General features: G+C 43.6%; 1 protein-coding gene across 1 annotated transcript in view; it reads left to right on the plus strand.

Annotated features, from left to right (window-relative positions):
* ENPEP (glutamyl aminopeptidase) overlaps window positions 1-19,918 on the plus strand; it is a 243,618-nt gene that overhangs the window by 156,258 nt on the left and 67,442 nt on the right. The window contains exons 8-10 of the mRNA XM_063918907.1: window positions 13,279-13,344; window positions 14,377-14,442; window positions 14,541-14,692. Of these exons, the coding sequence (XP_063774977.1) occupies window positions 13,279-13,344; window positions 14,377-14,442; window positions 14,541-14,692 (284 nt within the window). The remainder of the gene's footprint in view (window positions 1-13,278; window positions 13,345-14,376; window positions 14,443-14,540; window positions 14,693-19,918) is intronic.

The raw sequence follows: 19,918 nt of genomic DNA on the forward strand, positions 1-19,918 counted from the left end.
ATTCCACCGAGGACGCTCGGTGTTCATAGCCCGAGGAGAGGTAATTATATACCACCAATAACTGTTATCTAACTCACTGCTGGGACTTCTATGTTTCACTAGCTACAATGTGTATGTTGCCTCTGCACTTGTAGCAAGATTTGTTACCAAGATAAATTCCTGAAGCGATACAATTTTAATAAGCATGCAATAGCAATGATACATTTCTTAAACAGTGTTACAAATCTATATCTGCACTGATTTAATACTTCATATATTGGTATAACCATCTTAATTTGTGGACACTGTTTATCAAATATATTTACGGTTTTTTCAGAGTATATACATTTTTATAATTTCTCTATATATTGTGTTTCAGTTTTTATTGGTGTGTTATTCTTTTAATAAATATATTTCATATATTTTGGTTGTCAACTCTCCACAATTATGGTATATTAACAACACTGTTAGCGCAGCCAATTTTTTTCTTTTTCTTCTGCTTGCTGTGTCTCAGAATTATGGGCCTTATCGTGTAAAAGTCTGTACTTGTTTTTTTTACGAGGTCAGAGCGGAGCTCCGGACTAGACAGCAGTTCCTGCCGAAGGTTGTCTCCGCATTTCACCTGAATCAACCTATTGTGGTTCCGTCGAGTTCTGGTTCTTCTGCTTCTCCGGAGGCATTGACTGCTGTGCGAGCCTTGAAGATCTATATCAAGCGGATGGCTCGGATCAGAAAGATTGATTCCTTGTACGTGCTCTATGATGCACAGAAAAAGGGTTATCCTGCTTCAAAGCAGTCCATTGCTCGTTGGCTTAGGCTTACTATCCAACAGGCCTATGTGTCGGCAGCCTTACCTGTTCCTAAGTCTCTTAAGACCCATTCTTCAAGATCGGTGGGTTCTTCCTGGACTGCTGCCGGTGGAGTCACGGCCTTGCAACTATGCCGAGCTGCTACCTGGTCGGAGAAGAAAACTTTTGTTAAGTTCCACAAGTTTGATACCCTGGCCAAAGAGTATACTCAGTTTGAGCAGGCGGTGCTGAGGCAGTCTCTGCACGTTCCCGCTCGTTCTGGAAGTTTTGGGACGTCCTTATCGTACGAAGTGTCCCCAATATCCCTTATGGATGCTAGAGAAAATAGGATTTTAATTACCTACCAGTAAATCCTTTTCTCGTAGTCCATAAGGGATATTGGGTGCCCGCCTTAGTGAGTTGACTTTTCTGCAGGTTCTCTTTTATGTGGTTACCTGTTCAGCTGTTGCTGTTGTTGTTGCCAGCCATTGCTGGTTGTTATATGTTAGTGGTGTGCTGGTTTATAAATCTCACCACTCTTTGTTCTCAGGATTCCTTCTCTCATATATATCCTTTCTCCTTCGGGCACGTTTTTACCTATAACTGCCTGTGGGAGGGGGCATAGAGGGGAGGAGCCAGCACACCAAGTGAAGAAATGTAAAGCGCACCGGCTCATTTGGAACTAGTCTATACTCCATCTTACTAAGGGGTATATGCAATTAGCGGCAAATCGCGGCAAATTATCGCCGTTTTTAAATTCAACACAATTCGACCGTCCAATTTCGGCAAGTGGTTGCCGAAATTCACCATATTCAATGGAAAACGGATTCGACAGTCCCGCGGGCGAAAAACGGCCGATTTGACGGATTTTGCCGCGATTTAAAAAAAACGGGGAAAAAACGGGAAAAACCCGAAAAAAATGGTGTGGGGTCCCCCCTCCAAAGCATAACCAGCCTCGGGCTCTTCGAGCTGGTCCTGGTTCTAAAAATCCGGGGAAAAATTGGACAGGGGATCCCCCATATTTTTAAAACCAGCACCGGGCTCTGCGCCTGGTGCTGGTGCAAAAAATACGGGGGACAAAAAGAGTAGGGGTCCACCGTATTTTTGACACCAGCATCGGGCTCCACTAGCTGGACAGATAATGCCACAGCCGGGGGTCACTTTTATACAGTGCCTTGCAGCCGTGGCATTAAATATCCAACTAGTCACCCCTGGCCGGGGTACCCTGGGGGAGTGGGGACCCCTTCAATCAAGGGGTGTGTCCCCCAGCCACCCAAGGGCCAGGGGTGAAGCCCGAGGCTGTCCCCCCCCATCCAAAGGCTGCGGATGGGGGGCTGATAGCCTTGACAAAATTGAAAGAATATTGTTTTTTCCAGTAGTACTACAAGTCCCAGCAAGCCTTCCCCGCAAGCTGGTACTTTGAGAACCACAAGTACCAGCATGCGGGAGAAAAACGGGCCCGCTGGTACCTGTAGTACTACAGGAAAAAAATACCCAAATAAAAACAGGAGACACACACCGTGACAAGTACAACTTTATTACACACTGCCGACACACACATACTTACCTATGTTGACACGCCGATTGCCACGTCTCGACTCCGACGATCCGGGGTACCTGTGAAAAAAAAAACACTCACCTGATCCAGTGTCCAGAGATAAATCCACGTCCAGAGATAAAATCCTCGTACTTGGCAAAAAAAAAACACGAACACCCGACCATCGGACTGAAAGGGGTCCCATGTTGACACATGAGACCCCTTTCCCCGAATGCCGGGACCCCACGTGACTGCTGTCACTGAGGTCCCTTCAGCCAATCAGGAAGTGCCACGTCGTAGCGCTCACCTGATTGGCTGTGCGCGTCTGAGCTCAGACAGCGCATCGCACAGCTTCCTCCATTACTTTCAATGGTGGGAACTTTGCCGTCAGCGGCGGGGTTACCCGCGGTCAGCCGTTGACCGCGGGTGACCCCACAACTAACCGCAAAGTTCCCACCATTGAATATAATGGAGAGGCTTTGCGATGCGCTGTCTGACAGCTCAGACGCGCACAGAGCCAATCAGCAGAGTGCAAGGACGTTGCACTCGCTGATTGGCTGAAGAGACACTTCTGTGACAGCTGTCACGGGGGTGTCTGCATTCGTGGAAAGGGGTCTCATGTGTCAACATGGGACCCCTTTCAGTCCGCTGGTCGGGTGTTCGTTTTGTTGTTTTCACAAGTACGAGGATTTATCTCTGGACCCTGGATCAGGTGAGTATAATTATCTTTTATTTTCAGGTACCCGTGGATTCTACTTGGAGAAGAGGACCGACTGCTTTGTGTCAATATAGGTAAGTATGTGTGTGTCGGCAGGTGTGCAATAAAGTTTTACTATCAAGGTGTGTGTCTCCTGTTTTTATTTGGGTATTTTTTCCCCAGTAGTACTACAGGTACCAGCGGGCCCGTTTTTCTCCCGCATGCTGGTACTTGTGGTTCTCCAAGTACCAGCTTGCGGGGGAGGCTTGCTGGGACTTGTAGTACTACTGGGAAAAACAATATTCATGTCATTTTCTCAAGGCTATCAGCCCCACATCGGCAGCCCTTGGATGGGGGGGACAGCCTCGGGCTTCACCCCTGGCCCTTGGGTGGCTGGGGGGGGGACCCCTTGATTGAAGGGGTCCCCTCTACCCCAGGGTACCCCGGCCAGGGGTGACTAGTTGGATATTTAATGCCACGGCCGCAGGGCACTGTATAAAAGTGACCCCCGGCTGTGGCATTATCTGTCCAGCTAGTGGAGCCCGATGCTGGTGTCAAAAATCCGGGGGACCCCTACTCTTTTTGTCCCCCGTATTTTTTGCACCAGCACCAGGCGCAGAGCCCGGTGCTGGTTTTAAAAATACGGGAGATCCCCTGTCCATTTTTCCCCCAGATTTTTAGAACCAGGACCGGCTCGAAGAGCCCGAGGCTGGTTATGCATTGGAGGGGGGACCCCACGCCATTTTTTTCTGGGATTTTACCATTCCATCTAAAAAATAAAAATAAAATATTATTTTTAAAAATATATAAAAAATACTTGTGCCTACAAAAAAGACAAACCAAGTACCTAATCCCTTCTAATATAAATAGATATGCTATTACCAAGAAAAAAAACCACAAAAAAAAACTTGTTTTAAATTTTTTTTATTAGTTTCACCCACCAAAGTGTGGCGGATTGAAAATGACGAATTTACTGTCTAAAAGCACTGTTGTCGAATTTCCAAACTTCAATTGAATATACTTTGGTCGAATTGCAGCACTTGTATCATTGCAGAAAAGTCGAATTTGACAAAAGTCGAATTTCAAAAAGTCGAATTTTGAAAGTCCGTTTTTTTGACGGAAAGTACTGAATTGCATTGTCGATTTTTTTTTTTTTTTTTTTGCGAAAAAGTCCCGAAATTCGACAATTTCGGGAATTCGACCGCAATTGCATATACCCCTTAGTCTCCCCAATATCCCTTATGGACTACGAGAAAAGGATTTACCGGTAATTAAAATCCTATTTTTTTATTTTTTTTTAAATAATTGGTACTTTTGCACAAACTGTCCTGGAAGATTTTGGAACATCTGTGACATATGATTATGATAGGTCTGTTACAGTTTTGTAAGTGAAATTGTATGAGGTAATAGTATGCCTATGACTAAAGCTGCACATATTTGCAGAGATTCTGGCTGAAAATTCAGTGAGTATGGCGTACAATGACCAATATCTGACTGTGATCTATTAGCTGCGAATTGAATCTGGTGAACCATGCAGTCAGACAATGACTGCTTTTGTTGCTATTATTTCCCACACTTGTGTTGCTATTGCTTCCCACATGGGTTTTGCAATTCACACCAAGCACCAAATTGCAGTGAGCTTTACAGGCTCCAGATAAATATGCCAGCATGCACTGACTGCTTATTTTTTAAATTGATTTAAAAAAAAAAAGTATATTTTATCGCTGAATTACTTGTTAATATAATATAGATTTACTTGTTGTTGTTTTACATTTAGTTGAACAAGTAAGATTTTTAAAATGAAACTGGAACAATCATTTGATTTTTCAAACCGCACACACACAAATATATAACTGTTTTCAAGTAATTGATGATGAAACATTCCTGTCTTAGTTTTGTTTTTCTTTCATGTTGCACCTTTTCCAATTGTTCATATTCTGCACACAAAAAGATACATACATACATACATACATACATACATACATACATACATATATACGAGGTGTGGCTATTAACGAGATTGAACTTAAAAAATAAACCATACTGCATGAGTTAAAAGGGAGTGGGGAAACACTGACCTTGGACTATACCAAAACGGTTTTGCAAGTTCGACCCTTCTCGCACAGATAGTTTGTTGTCACACAGCGTTTGAAGAAGTTGTGTTTTTCCCGTGTATCTCAAAATTGCTTAGTTCAAAAGTAGAGCAACGTGTTAACTTAAAATGTTTAGTTAAATTGAACAAAACACCCACCGAATCTTTCTGTATGCTGCCCGCAGCTTACGGGGCAGATTGTCTGACCCCTTGCACGTGTGTTTAAGCGGCACAAAAGATTTAGTGACTGTCGTGAGGATGTCAAAGATAATGAATGTCAAGGAAGACCTTGAACATCAAAAACAAATGAAAATGTAGAAAATTAACATAGGAAAAAAGGAACTGCTCTGAAATACTAATAATGCAGACAGGTGTAAATTGATAAAAACACTTTTTGTAGTTTATTAAAACACGAATTTCAGTATAATGAAGGTACTATGTGTGACGTATCATATGCTAGAACCTCCACAATAAATAAAAAAAGGAACTGCGTATCCCAGTCTCTGTCAGGCACTCGTTAGGATATTAGATTTCAGATCCTAGCTTAGGGTGGATATTAATGCCGGACATTTGGTGGCACTATTGTCCAATAAATTGGAATATTTACCAATCCTGTGGTGCTGTTATGGGTCTCCCGTTAGCGGTGGTCCGATAAGCAGTGGATTCCAATATAGGGACCCTTAGGTGCTGCTTCCACAGTGGTTATTAATCTGTATGTCCCAAAGTCGCTTGGCAAGGACCACACCTAGATGTCTGTAGCATAAGTTGTGTCCTGAGTCCAGAGGTCGGTGGTCCTGACTTGTTTCGATGACTTATAGCAGCTTTGACAAACACCATTTGTATACAATTCCAACTGTAAACAATACACCAATACACATACCCTCCAGCATGACCCATCCATTCGGTACAGAATACTCTGTTTCTGGACTCCTCCAGAGGTGGGGCTGCAGCGCAGTACAAAATTCGAATAGGGGAGCCACACCAATTGGAACCCTTCAAAACACTGGCAAACATTAACGGCCGGGACTCACTGGCAGGTGGTGTGGCTCCCCTATTTGAATTTTGGGCTGTGCTGCAGCCTCACCTCTGCAGCTGCAATTGGCAAGGAAGTCCAGGAACTGAGCATTCTGTACCAAATGGAATGGGTCATGTTAAAGGGTATGAATAAAGTGAAAGCAAATAAAAGAAAACGTTATGAGGTGCTTCTGGAAATCCCTTACAAAGTATACGTAAAGAAGCTGCCCTTAGATTTACAGTAAGTGATATAATAGAGTCCTTATGAAAAATTCCAAGATGTCTTCCTCTACACACTTTATAATAGCCCGTTGGAGCCTTGGAAAGGGTTCTAGATTGATTGAGACCTCCACAAGGTTAACCCAAAAGAGAAGAAAAAAATATATGGTGCAGAAAGTTCTGAGCAGTAAAAGTTTTATTCACAGAAAAAAATCACATTCGACTTGGTGACATATACATCAAAATTAAAATTTGTGACATCCCAAACACAGGTAATGGTGTGGAACTGTATCGTGATAGCTCCTGGAAAAGGAGCTTAATAATAAGCTCAAATAGGGGAGTTCCGGAATCTCCCTCCTACTAGACAGGTCGTTCACAGGAGTAGTCATTCATGGATCTGTCACCAAATGTCAGTCAGGATGCTAGCCAGATTTCAGTAGAACATATGGTAGATGAATACAGGTAAGGTCCATTCACAGCTGTAAGTTCAATTTGCGGACCTCCCACCTAATTTGGAAGTATTCAATTAAAAAAAGTGGGCTGACTCCCGAGTGCAGGATTAAGAGTAGTGCAGTGTGTACGGGGAGGGGGTGCAGGGTGAGCGGTAATCTAGTGTTGGGCAGTATGTGTCGGGACTCGGAGGGGGAGCAGGATGATTGTTAGTGTAGTGCAATGTGTGTGGGGAGGGGGTGCAGGATCAAAGCTAGTGTAGTGTAGTGCAGTGTGTGCAGGGAGAGGTTGTAGGGTGAGCGTTAGTGTAGTGCAGTGTGTGCGGGGAGGGGTTGTAGGGTGAGCGTTAGTGTAGTGCAGTGTGTGCGGGGAGGGGTTGTAGGGTGAGCGTTAGTGTAGTGCAGGGAGGGGGTGCAGGATGAGCGTTAGTGTAGTGCAGTGTGTGCGGGAAGTGGGTGCAGAGTGAACGGTAGTGTAGTGCAGTGTTTGCAGGAAGGGGATTCAGGGTTACTGGTAGTACCTGCACCTAGTCCTTGGAAGCCCTCTGTCTGCAGTGCTGAGGGGAAGAGACTACTTTGACAAGTGTAGGAGGAGGACAGCGCTGAAGAAGGCGAGTAATTATGGCTTAATTAAGCTGATTGGAAATGCCTAATTCCTTAATTAGTAATTAGAGGGTGTTCAAAGGGTTCCAAAGCAAGTCCTGACTATTTTTTCTTAAAATATGGATTTTAGGAAAAATTGGACTTGCTCTGGAGGTGCTCAAAGAATTGAGCACCCCATGAAAAAAATAAGAATTTACTTACCGATAATTCTATTTCTCGGAGTCCGTAGTGGATGCTGGGGTTCCTGAAAGGACCATGGGGAATAGCGGCTCCGCAGGAGACAGGGCACAAAAGTAAAGCTTTCCGATCAGGTGGTGTGCACTGGCTCCTCCCCCTATGACCCTCCTCCAAGCCAGTTAGGTACTGTGCCCGGACGAGTGTACACAATAAGGGAGGAATTTTGAATCCCGGGTAAGACTCATACCAGCCACACCAATCACACCGTACAACCTGTGATCTAAACCCAGTTAACAGTATGATAACAGCGGAGCCTCTGAAAAGATGGCTCACAACAATAATAACCCGATTTTTGTAACTATGTACAAGTATTGCAGATAATCCGCACTTGGGATGGGCGCCCAGCATCCACTACGGACTCCGAGAAATAGAATTATCGGTAAGTAAATTCTTATTTTCTCTATCGTCCTAGGGTTCCTGAAAGGACCATGGGGATTATACCAAAGCTCCCAAACGGGCGGGAGAGTGCGGATGACTCTGCAGCACCGAATGAGAGAACTCCAGGTCCTCCTTAGCCAGGGTATCAAATTTGTAGAATTTAGCAAACGTGTTTGCCCCTGACCAAGTAGCTGCTCGGCAAGGTTGTAAAGCCGAGACCCCTCGGGCAGCCGCCCAAGATGAGCCCACCTTCCTTGTGGAATGGGCATTTACATATTTTGGCTGTGGCAGGCCTGCCACAGAATGTGCAAGCTGAATTGTATTACACATCCAACTAGCAATAGTCTGCTTAGAAGCAAGAGCACCCAGTTTGTTGGGTGCATACAGGATAACAGCAAGTCAGTTTTCCTGACTCCAGCCGTCCTGGAACATATTTTCAGGGCCCTGACAACATCTAGCAACTTGGAGTCCTCCAAGTCCCTAGTAGGTGCAAGGCACCACAATAAGCTGGTTCAGGTGAAACACTGACACCACCTTAGGGAGAGAACTGGGGACGAGTCCGCAGCTCTGCCCTGTCCGAATGGACAAACAGATATGGGCTTTTTTGAGAAAAAACCACCAATTTGACACTCGCCTGGTCCAGGCCAGGGCCAAGAGCATGGTCACTTTTCATGTGAGATGCTTCAAATCCACAGATTTGACTGGTTTTAAACCAATGTGATTTGAGGAATCCCAGAACTACGTTGAGATCCCACAGTGCCACTGGAGGCACAAAAGGGGGGTTGTATATGCAATACTCCCTTGACAAACTTCTGGACTTCAGGAACTGAAGCCAATTCTTTCTGGAAAAAAATCGACAGGGCCGAAATTTGAACCTTAATGGACCCCAATTTGAGGCCCATAGACACTCCTGTTTGCAGGAAATGCAGGAAACGACCGAGTTGAAATTTCTTTGTGGGGCCTTCCTGGCCTCACACCACGCAACATATTTTCGCCACATGTGGTGATAATGTTGTGCGGTCACCTCCTTTCTGGCTTTGACCAGGGTAGGAATGACCTCTTCCGGAATGCCTTTTTCCCTTAGGATCCGGCTTTCCACCGCCATGCCGACAAACGCAGCTGCGGTAAGTCTTGGAACAGGCATGGTACTTGCTGAAGCAAGTCCCTTCTTAGCGGCAGAGGCCATAAGACCTCTGTAAGCATCTCTTGAAGTTCCGGGTACCAAGTCCTTCTTGGCCAATCCGGAGCCATGAGTATAGTTCTTACTCCTCTACGTCTTATAATTCTCAGCACCTTAGGTATGAGAAGCAGAGGAGGGAACACATACACCGACTGGTACACCCACGGTGTTACCAGAACGTCCACAGCTATTGCCTGAGGGTCTCTTGACCTGGCGCAATACCTGTCCCGTTTTTTGTTCAGACGGGACGCCATCATGTCCACCTTTGGTATTTCCCAACGGTTTACAATCATGTGGAAAAAACTTCCAGATGAAGTTTCCACTCTCCCGGGTGGAGGTCGTGCCTGCTGAGGAAGTCTGCTTCCCAGTTTCCATTCCCGGGATGAAACACTGCTGACAGTGCTATCACATGATTTTCCGCCCAGCGAAAAGTCCTTGCAGTTTTTGCCATTGCCCTCCTGCTTCTTGTGTCGCCCTGTCTGTTTACGTGGGCGACTGCCGTGATGTTTTTCCCACTGGATCAATATCGGCTGACCTTGAAGCAGAGGTCTTGCTAAGCTTAGAGCATTATAAATTTACCCTTAGCTCCAGTATATTTATGTGGAGAAAAGTCTCCAGACTTGATCACACTCCCTGGAAATTTTTTCCTTGTGTGACTGCTCCCCAGCCTCTCGGGCTGGGCTCCGTGGTCACCAGCATCCAATCCTGAATGCCGAATCTGCGGCCCTCTAGAAGATGAGCACTCTATAACCACCACAGGAGAGACACCCTTGTCCTTGGATATAGGGTTATCCGCTGATGCATCTGAAGATGCGATCCGGACCATTTGTCCAGCAGATCCCACTGAAAAGTTCTTGCGTGAAATCTGCCGAATGGAATTGCTTCGTAGGAAGCCACCATTTTTACCAGGACCCTTGTGCAATGATGCACTGTTTTTAGGAGGTTCCTGACTAGCTCGGATAACTCCCTGGCTTTCTCTTCCGGGAGAAACACCTTTTTCTGGACTGTGTCCAGAATCATCCCTAGGCACAGCAGACGTGTCGTCGGGATCAGCTGCGATTTTGGAATATTTAGAATCCACCCGTGCTGTTGTAGCAGTATCCGAGATAGTGCTACTCCGACCTCCAACTGTTCCCTGGACTATGCCCTTATCAGGAGATCGTCCAAGTAAGGGATAATTAAGACGCCTTTTCTTCGAAGAAGAATCATCAATTCGGCCATTACCTTGGTAAAGACCCGGGGTGCCGTGGACAATCCAAACGGCAGCGTCTGAAACTGATAGTGACAGTTCTGCACCACGAACCTGAGGTACCCTTAGTGAGAAGGGCAAATTTGGGACATAGAGGTAAGCATCCCTGATGTCCCGGGACACTATATAGTCCCCTTCTTCCTGGTTCGTTATCACTGCTCTGAGTGACTCCATCTTGATTTGAACCTTTGTAAGTGTTCAAAAAAATTTTTTAGAATAAGTCTCACCTAGCCTTCTGGCTTCAGTACCACAATATAGTGTGGAATAATACCCCTTTTCTTGTAGTAGGAGGGGTAATTTAATTATCACCTGCTGGGAGTACAGCTTGTGAATTTTTTCCCATACTGCCTCCTTGTCGGAGGGAGACCTTGGTAAAACAGACTTCAGGAGCCTGCGAAGGGGAAACGTCTCGACATTCCAATCTGTACCCCTGGGATACTACTTGTAGGATCCAGGGGTCCTGTACGGTCTCAGCGCCATGCTGAGAACTTGTCAGAAGCGGTGGAACGCTTCTGTTCCTGGGAATGGGCTGCCTGCTGCAGTCTTCTTCCCTTTCCTCTATCCCTGGGCAGATATGATCTTATAGGGACGAAAGGACTGAGGCTGAAAAGACGGTGTCTTTTTCTGCAGAGATGTGACTTAGGGTAAAAACGGCGGATTTTCCAGCAGTTGCCGTGGCCACCAGGTCCGATGGACCGACCCCAAATAACTCCTCTTCCTTTATACGGCAATACACCTTTGTGCCGTTTGGAATCTGCATCACCTGACCACTGTCGTGTCCATAACATCTTCTGGCAGATATGGACATCGCATTTACTCTTGATGCCAGAGTGCAAATATCCCTCTGTGCATCTCGCATATATAGAAATGCATCCTTTAAATGCTCTATAGTCAATAAAATACTGTCCCTGTCAAGGGTATCAATATTTTTAGTCAGGGAATCCGACCAAGCCACCCCAGCTCTGCACATCCAGGCTGAGGCGATCGCTGGTCGCAGTATAACACCAGTATGTGTGTATATACTTTTTATGATATTTTCCAGCCTCCTGTCAGCTGGTCCTTGAGGACGGCCCTATCTATAGACGGTACCGCCACTTGTTTTGATAAGCGTGTGAGCGCCTTATCCACCCTAAGGGGTGTTTCCCAACGCGCCCTAACTTCTGGCGGGAAAGGGTATACCGCCCATAATTTTCTATCGGGGGGAACCCACGCATCATCACACACTTTATTTAATTTATCTGATTCAGGAAAAACTACGGTAGTTTTTTCACATCCCACATAATACCCTCTTTTGTGGTACTTGTAGTATCAGAAATATGTAACACCTCCTTCATTGCCTTTAACGTGTGGCCCTAATAAGGAATACGTTTGTTTATTCACCGTCGACACTGGATTCAGTGTCCCTGTCTGTGTCTGTGTCGACCGACTAAAGTAAACGGGCGTTTTAAAACCCCTGACGGTGTTTTTGAGACGTCTGGACCGGTACTAATTGTTTGTCGGCCGTCTCATGTCGTCAACCGACCTTGCAGCGTGTTGACATTATCACGTAATTCCCTAAATAAGCCATCCATTCCGGTGTCGACTCCCTAGAGAGTGACATCACCATTACAGGCAATTTGCTCCGCCTCCTCACCAACATCGTCCTCATACATGTCGACACACACGTACCGACACACAGCACACACACAGGGAATGCTCTGATAGAGGACAGGACCCACTAGCCCTTTGGAGAGACAGAGGGAGAGTTTACCAGCACACACCAAAAACGCTATAATTATATAGGGACAACCTTATATAAGTGTTTTCCCTTATAGCATCTTTTTTATATATTTCTAACGCCAAATTAGTGCCCCCCCTCTCTGTTTTAACCCTGTTTCTGTAGTGCAGTGCAGGGGAGAGCCTGGGAGCCTTCCCTCCAGCCTTTCTGTGAGGGAAAATGGCGCTGTGTGCTGAGGAGATAGGCCCCGCCCCTTTTTCGGCGGCCTCGTCTCCCGCTCTTAACGGATTCTGGCAGGGGTTAAATATCTCCATATAGCCTCCGGAGGCTATATGTGAGGTATTTTTAGCCAAAATAGGTATTCATTTGCCTCCCAGGGCGCCCCCCTCCCAGCGCCCTGCACCCTCAGTGACTGCCGTGTGAAGTGTGCTGAGAGGAAAATGGCGCACAGCTGCAGTGCTGTGCGCTACCTTTAGAAGACTGAGGAGTCTTCTGCCGCCGATTCTGGACCTCTTCTTACTTCAGCATCTGCAAGGGGGCCGGCGGCAAGGCTCCGGTGACCATCCAGGCTGTACCTGTGATCGTCCCTCTGGAGCTGATGTCCAGTAGCCAAGAAGCCAATCCATCCTGCACGCAGGTGAGTTCACTTCTTCTCCCCTAAGTCCCTCGTTGCAGTGATCCTGTTGCCAGCAGGACTCACTGTAAAATAAAAAACCTAAGCTAAACTTTTCTAAGCAGCTCTTTAGGAGAGCCACCTAGATTGCACCCTTCTCGGCCGGGCACAAAAATCTAACTGGCTTGGAGGAGGGTCATAGGGGGAGGAGCCAGTGCACACCACCTGATCGGAAAGCTTTACTTTTGTGCCCTGTCTCCTGCGGAGCCGCTATTCCCCATGGTCCTTTCAGGAACCCCAGCATCCACTAGGACGATAGAGAAAAACCTCATACCCAATTGAATACCTGCCTGAAAAACCCTGTGCAAATTTTTTTTTTAAATTTGCTCCCAACTGAATATGTACCAAATTAATTTACATACGTCATATATACAGTAGATTTCTATAAAATCCTATCCTAGTAGAATTGTTGGTGCAGACAAGCAAAATAAAAGTTCACATTGTAAATGTGATTTATGTTTCCTAGGGGGCCTCCATTCTGAGAATGCTGGAAGACTGGATTACGCCACAGAAATTCCAAGAAGGATGTCAGGTACGGTATAAATCCATGTCTTTAAAACATGCATGCATGCTGTGATATTTCTACATGCAAATGAACTGTTTTCCATCTGCATTAATTATACAGACTGTAAAACTACAGAATATAGTGCAGGCTATATAGCCTAACTGCCATTTATCTAGCACAGTCTGTAAAATGACAGAAGTTGTTTGGTTGGTACTCTCTCTCTCTCTCTCTTTCTCTCTCTCTCCAAAATGTGATACATCTCCCCCTTTGCCTGCTCAATGTCATAGTAAATAACGGGATGATGTAGAAGAGAAGACAGCTGTACTGAACTGTATTCTCTGCAAGCTGAGGAGAACTTATGACTGCCAGGACATTGCTAAGCATCAGAAGGGCAGCACAGGGAGTTACATACTAACTTTCAGTATGGATTGCTAAATTGCAAAATTGAAAACCGTCCGCATTGCTCATGTGTCTGGGCTGCATTGCATTTGCAATTTTATATTGATGCAATCGAACAGTGATTGACAGGAAGTGAGCGTCAAGGGGTGGTGACATGGCGTTTCGAGGGAGTGGTGGCAAAAATGCAGGCATGTCATGGCCGTTTGGCGGGCAGATCCCTGACATCATCTGCGTTCACTTGCATGCAATAGCATGTGCAGATTTGTGGATGCTCTGGCTTGTCACCGATGGATTTTACCCCTTCGATGTTCCTGATTTTGCGTATAGATTGCGATGCATATGCAGAACTGCAGTAGGCATTTTTTCCATTTCTGGGCAATTCTTTGCAATTGAGATTCTCAAAAATTGCACTTTTAGTTGTAACAGCGATCTATGCTGCATCTCCCCCATTGTATTTATGTACTAATAATATGTGCTGAAGAATGGAAAACAATAAGCGATGATTGCTACTGGTTGCTTTGCTTTAGTGAAAGGTTATACTTTTGTGATAAAATCTGAAGATTTACTTTCCACAATAGTCTTGTTTTTTGCATGTAAATATTGTATAATCTTTCATTGCAGTTAATTTAATATAAAACATAACAGTATTCTTTCTATTAGAATTACCTAAAGAACTACCATTTCAAGAATGCCAAAACCGATGACTTCTGGGGTTCCCTGGCAGAGGTGAGGGCCATGTGACCCGTTTGTTTTCTCTGTGTCACTAAGATGCAATAATGCTTTATTATTTTGTGATATAAATGGCCACTGTTATCTTCCTTTAGGCTAGCGGCAAACCAGTGAAAGAAGTTATGGATACCTGGACTAGACAGATGGGTTACCCAGTACTTAACGTGGAATCAGGAAATAATGTTATACAGCAATGGTTTCTTTTGGATTCAACAGCAAATGTAACAGAACTATCTTCTCCATTTAAGTAAGTATTTACAGTGTTACTGTTTTTTTTTGTATTTATAGATCAACATAATAGTTAAAAAAAAAAGCTGTGAAAAGCTGTATTGAACCACACATCTGATCATATAGCAGGAATTAAGGAAATAAAATTATAGTTGTTCATGTTATAAAAACTGGAGAAAATAATGCCATACAGTTGTTAGTGTCCCTACAGGGACAGACTAGGCTAATGGGGGAAACTGAACACTTCCAAGTTTGCCTGGTCACCTTTCCATTTAGGTTCTTTAAAGAACAGTGATGCAGAGCTGCCTTGTTGTGTTTGTGTTGTACCATGGGGACGCAGTTAATTTCCTAACTGTTGGGAGCTTGGCGAACGAAATCCAGCCGCAGAAATCCTGCCGCCGAATTAAATGCCGGTTGTCGGAATCCCGACCGCCACCCAGAATTCCCACTTGGGTGGTGGTCCTCGCCAACACCCGAGGGGGAATAGATTAGTATGGCGACCAAAGGTCACCACCGTGGCCGATGCGTGGCGAGCACAGACGCTGTGCTTGAGATTCCGAATGTGAGGATTTCGGTGTTAGTATTTTGACCGCCGGGATCGCGACAGTTTGGATTTCATACTGAACTCGTGCCATGTATGTTACATTCACTTAGATAGATATGAGCAACTGTCTGCAAAGATGTATATAAACACCACCTTTGGCTGGTAAGCAGGTACATTTGTGTCACTGTGTCTCAATTTTGGAAAATAGCCTGCAACCTTTGTACCGAACTTGCATATATGACTCCAGTTTTAAATGTATATGATTGGCACAAATTGAAGTACTGTAGCCTTCGCTCCCAGACTGCTTCTGTAAAATTCACGTGCCTCTGCACGTCTCATGTAATTCTGTATATTATAGTATCATTGATATAACAGTATCACATATAATAGTATACTTGTTATATAGAAGAGGTTACCATGACTGAGACAGGGTATGTATCTGCTTGTTTATATAGCATAGGGACATGCTTAATAGGAAAGTAGCTAAGATATATGTATAATAATAAGAACCGACTTATGTGTACAATAATAAACATGGAGATGGGTGTATAATAATAAGCACTGATAAATATGTACAATAATAAGCACTGAGATATATGTACAATAATAAGAACCGAGATATGTGTACAATAATAAACATGGAGATGGGTGAATAATAATAAGCACTGAGATATATGTACAATAATAAGCACTGAGATATGGGTACAATAATAAGAACCGAGATATGTGTACAATAATAAACATGGAGATGGGTGTATAATAATAAGCACTGAGCTATATGTACAGTAATAAGCACTGAGATATGGGTACAATAATAAGAACCGAGATATGTGTACAATAATAAGCACTGAGATGGGTGAATAATAATAATAAGCACTGAGATGTATGTACAATAATAAACACTGAGATGGGTGAATAATAATAAGCAGAGCTATATGTACAATAATAAGCACTGAGATGGATGAATAATAATAAGCAGAGATATATGTACAATAATAAGCACTGAGATGGATGAATAATAATAAGCAGAGATATATGTACAATAATAAGCACTGAGATGGATGAATAATAATAAGCAGAGATATATGTACAATAATAAGCATTGAGATGGATGAATAATAATAAGCAGAGATATATGTACAATAATAAGCACTGGGATGGATGAATAATAATAAGCAGAGATATATGTACAATAATAAGCACTGAGATATGGGTACAATAATAAGAACCGAGATATGTGTACAATAATAAACATGGAGATGGGTGTATAATAATAAGCACTGAGCTATATGTACAGTAATAAGCACTGAGATAGGGGTACAATAATAAGAACCGAGATATGTGTACAATAATAAGCACTGAGATGGGTGAATAATAGTAAGCAGAGATATATGTACAATAATAAACACTGAGATGGGTGAATAATAATAAGCAGAGCTATATGTACAATAATAAGCACTGAGATGGATGAATAATAATAAGCAGAGATATATGTACAATAATAAGCACTGAGATGGATGAATAATAATAAGCAGAGATATATGTACAATAATAAGTGCTGTGTACAGTAATAAGCACCGAGCTATGTGTACAATAATATGCACTGGGATATGTGTACAATAATAAGCACTGAGATGGGTGAATAATAATAAGCACTGAGAGGTATGAACAATAATAAGCACTGAGATATGGGTACAATAATAAGAACCGAGATATGTGTACAATAATAAGCACTGAGATGGATGAATAATAATAAGCAGAGATATATGTACAATAATAAACACTGAGATGGGTGAATAATAATAAGCAGAGCTATATGTACAATAATAAGCACTGAGATGGATGAATAATAATAAGCAGAGATATATGTACAATAATAAGCACTGAGATGGATGAATAATAATAAGCAGAGATATATGTACAACAATAAGCACTGAGATGGATGAATAATAATAAGCAGAGATATATGTACAATAATAAGCACTGAGATGGATGAATAATAATAAGCAGAGATATATGTACAATAATAAGCACTGAGATGGATGAATAATAATAAGCAGAGATATATGTACAATAATAAGCACTGAGATGGATGAATAATAATAAGCAGAGATATATGTACAATAATAAGTGCTGTTTACAGTAATAAGCACCGAGCTATGTGTACAATAATATGCACTGGGATATGTGTACAATAATAAGCACTGAGATGGGTGAATAATAATAAGCACTGAGATGTATGTACAATAAAAAGCACTGAGATATGGGTACAATAATAAGAACCGAGATATGTGTACAACAATAAGCACTGAGATGGGTGAATAATAATAAGCAGAGATATATGTACAATAATAAGCACTGAGATATATGTACAATAATAAACAAGGAGATGGGTGAATGATAATAAGCACTGAGATATATGTACAATAATAAGCACTGAGATATATGTACAATAATAAGCACTGAGATATATGTACAATAATAAGCACTGAGATATGGGCACAATAATAAGAACCGTAATATGTGTACTAGTGATGAGCGGGTTCGGATCCTCGGGATCCGAACCCGCCCGAACTTCACCCTTTTTTGCACGGTTCCGAGCAGACTCGGATCCTCCCGCATTGCTCGGTTAACCCGAGCGCGCCCGAACGTCATCATCCCGCGGTCGGATTCTCGCGAGATTCAGATTCTATATAAAGCCGCGCGTCGCCGCCATTTTTCACTCGTGCATTGGAGATGATCGTGAGAGGACGTGGCTGGCGTCCTCTCAGTTTCTATGTTCAGTGGGCTGCAAATTGTGCTGCAAATATCTGTGCTCAGTGTGCTGCAAATATCTGTGCTCAGTGTGCTGCAAATATCTGTGCTCAGTGTGCTGCAAGTGCAAATATCTACGTTCTCTGCCTGAAAAACGCTCCATATCTGACTGTGCTCAGTGTGCTGCAAATATCTGTGCTCAGTGTGCTAATTGCTTTATTGTGGGGACTGGGGACCAGCAGTATTATATAGTAGGAGGACAGTGCAGAGTTTTGCTGACCAGTGACCACCAGTATTATACGCTCTCTGCCTGAAACACGCTCCATATCTGTGCTCAGTGTGCTGCAAATATCTGTGCTCACACTGCTTTATTGTGGGGACTGGGGACCACCAGTATTCTATAGGAGGAGTACAGTGCAGAGTTTTGCTGACCAGTGACCAGTGACCACCAGTATTATACGTTCTCTGCCTAAAAAACGCTCCATATCTGTGCTCAGTGTGCTGCAAATATCTGTGCTCACACTGCTTTATTGTGGGGACTGGGGACCACCAGTATTATATAGGAGGAGTACAGTGCAGAGTTTTGCTGACCAGTGACCACCAGTATTATACGTTCTCTGCCTGAAAAACGCTCCATATCTGTGCTCAGTGTGCTGCAAATATCTGTGCTCACACTGCTTTATTGTGGGGACTGGGGACCACCAGTATTATATAGGAGGAGTACAGTGCAGAGTTTTGCTGACCAGTGACCACCAGTATTATACGTTCTCTGCCTGAAAAACGCTCCATATCTGTGCTCAGTGTGCTTCAAATATCTGTGCTCACACTGCTTTATTTTGGGGACTGGGGACCACCAGTATTATATAGTAGGAGTACAGTGCAGAGTTTTGCTGACCAGTGACCACCAGTATTATACGTTCTCTGCCTGAAAAACGCTCCATATCTGTGCTCAGTGTGCTGCAAATATCTGTGCTCACACTGCTTTATTGTGGGGACTGGGGACCACCAGTATTATATAGGAGGAGTACAGTGCAGAGTTTTGCTGACCAGTGACCACCAGTATTATACGTTCTCTGCCTGAAAAACGCTCCATATCTGTGCTGCATTGTAGTATATATAGTAGGAGTACAGTGCATAATTTTGCTGACCACCAGTATATAATATATAGCAGTACGGTCCAGTAGGCCACTGCTCTACCTACCTCTGTGTCATCAATTATACTTTCCATCGATACCTGTGGTGCATTTAAGTTTTGCACAGTATATATATATATATAGTAGGAGGACAGTGCATAATTTTGCTGACCACCAGTATATAATATATAGCAGTACGGTACAGTAGGCCACTGCTCTACCTACCTCTGTGTCGTCACGTATACTATCCATCCATACCTGTGGTGCATTTCAGTTGTGCGCAGTATATATAGTAGTAGGCCATTGCTATTGATATATTACTGGCATATAATTCCACAAATTAAAAAATGGAGAATAAAAATGTGGAGGGTAAAATAGGAAAGATCAAGATCCACTTCCACCTCGTGCTGAAGCTGCTGCCACTAGTCATGGCTGAGACGATGAAATGCCATCAACGTAGTCTGCCAAGGCCGATGCACAATGTCATAGTAGAGAGCATGTAAAATCCAAAAAAATAAAGCTCAGTAAAATGACCCAAAAATCAAAATCAAAATCGTCTGAGGAGAAGCGTAAACTTGCCAATGTGCCATTTACGACACGGAGTTCAAGGCTAGTGGTTCAGCTTCACCTGAGGATGGAAGCACTCATCCTCCTGCTAGAAAACTTAAAAGAGTTAAGATGGCAAATGCACAGCAATGAACTGTGCGTTCTTCTAAATCACAAATCCCCAAGGAGAGTCCAATTGTGTCGGTTGCGATGCCTGACCTTCCCAACACTGGACGGGAAGAGGTTGCGCCTTCCACCATTTGCACGC

Source organism: Pseudophryne corroboree, chromosome 1 (genome assembly GCF_028390025.1).
Source record: "Pseudophryne corroboree isolate aPseCor3 chromosome 1, aPseCor3.hap2, whole genome shotgun sequence".
Classification (NCBI taxonomy): Eukaryota; Metazoa; Chordata; class Amphibia; order Anura; family Myobatrachidae; genus Pseudophryne; species Pseudophryne corroboree.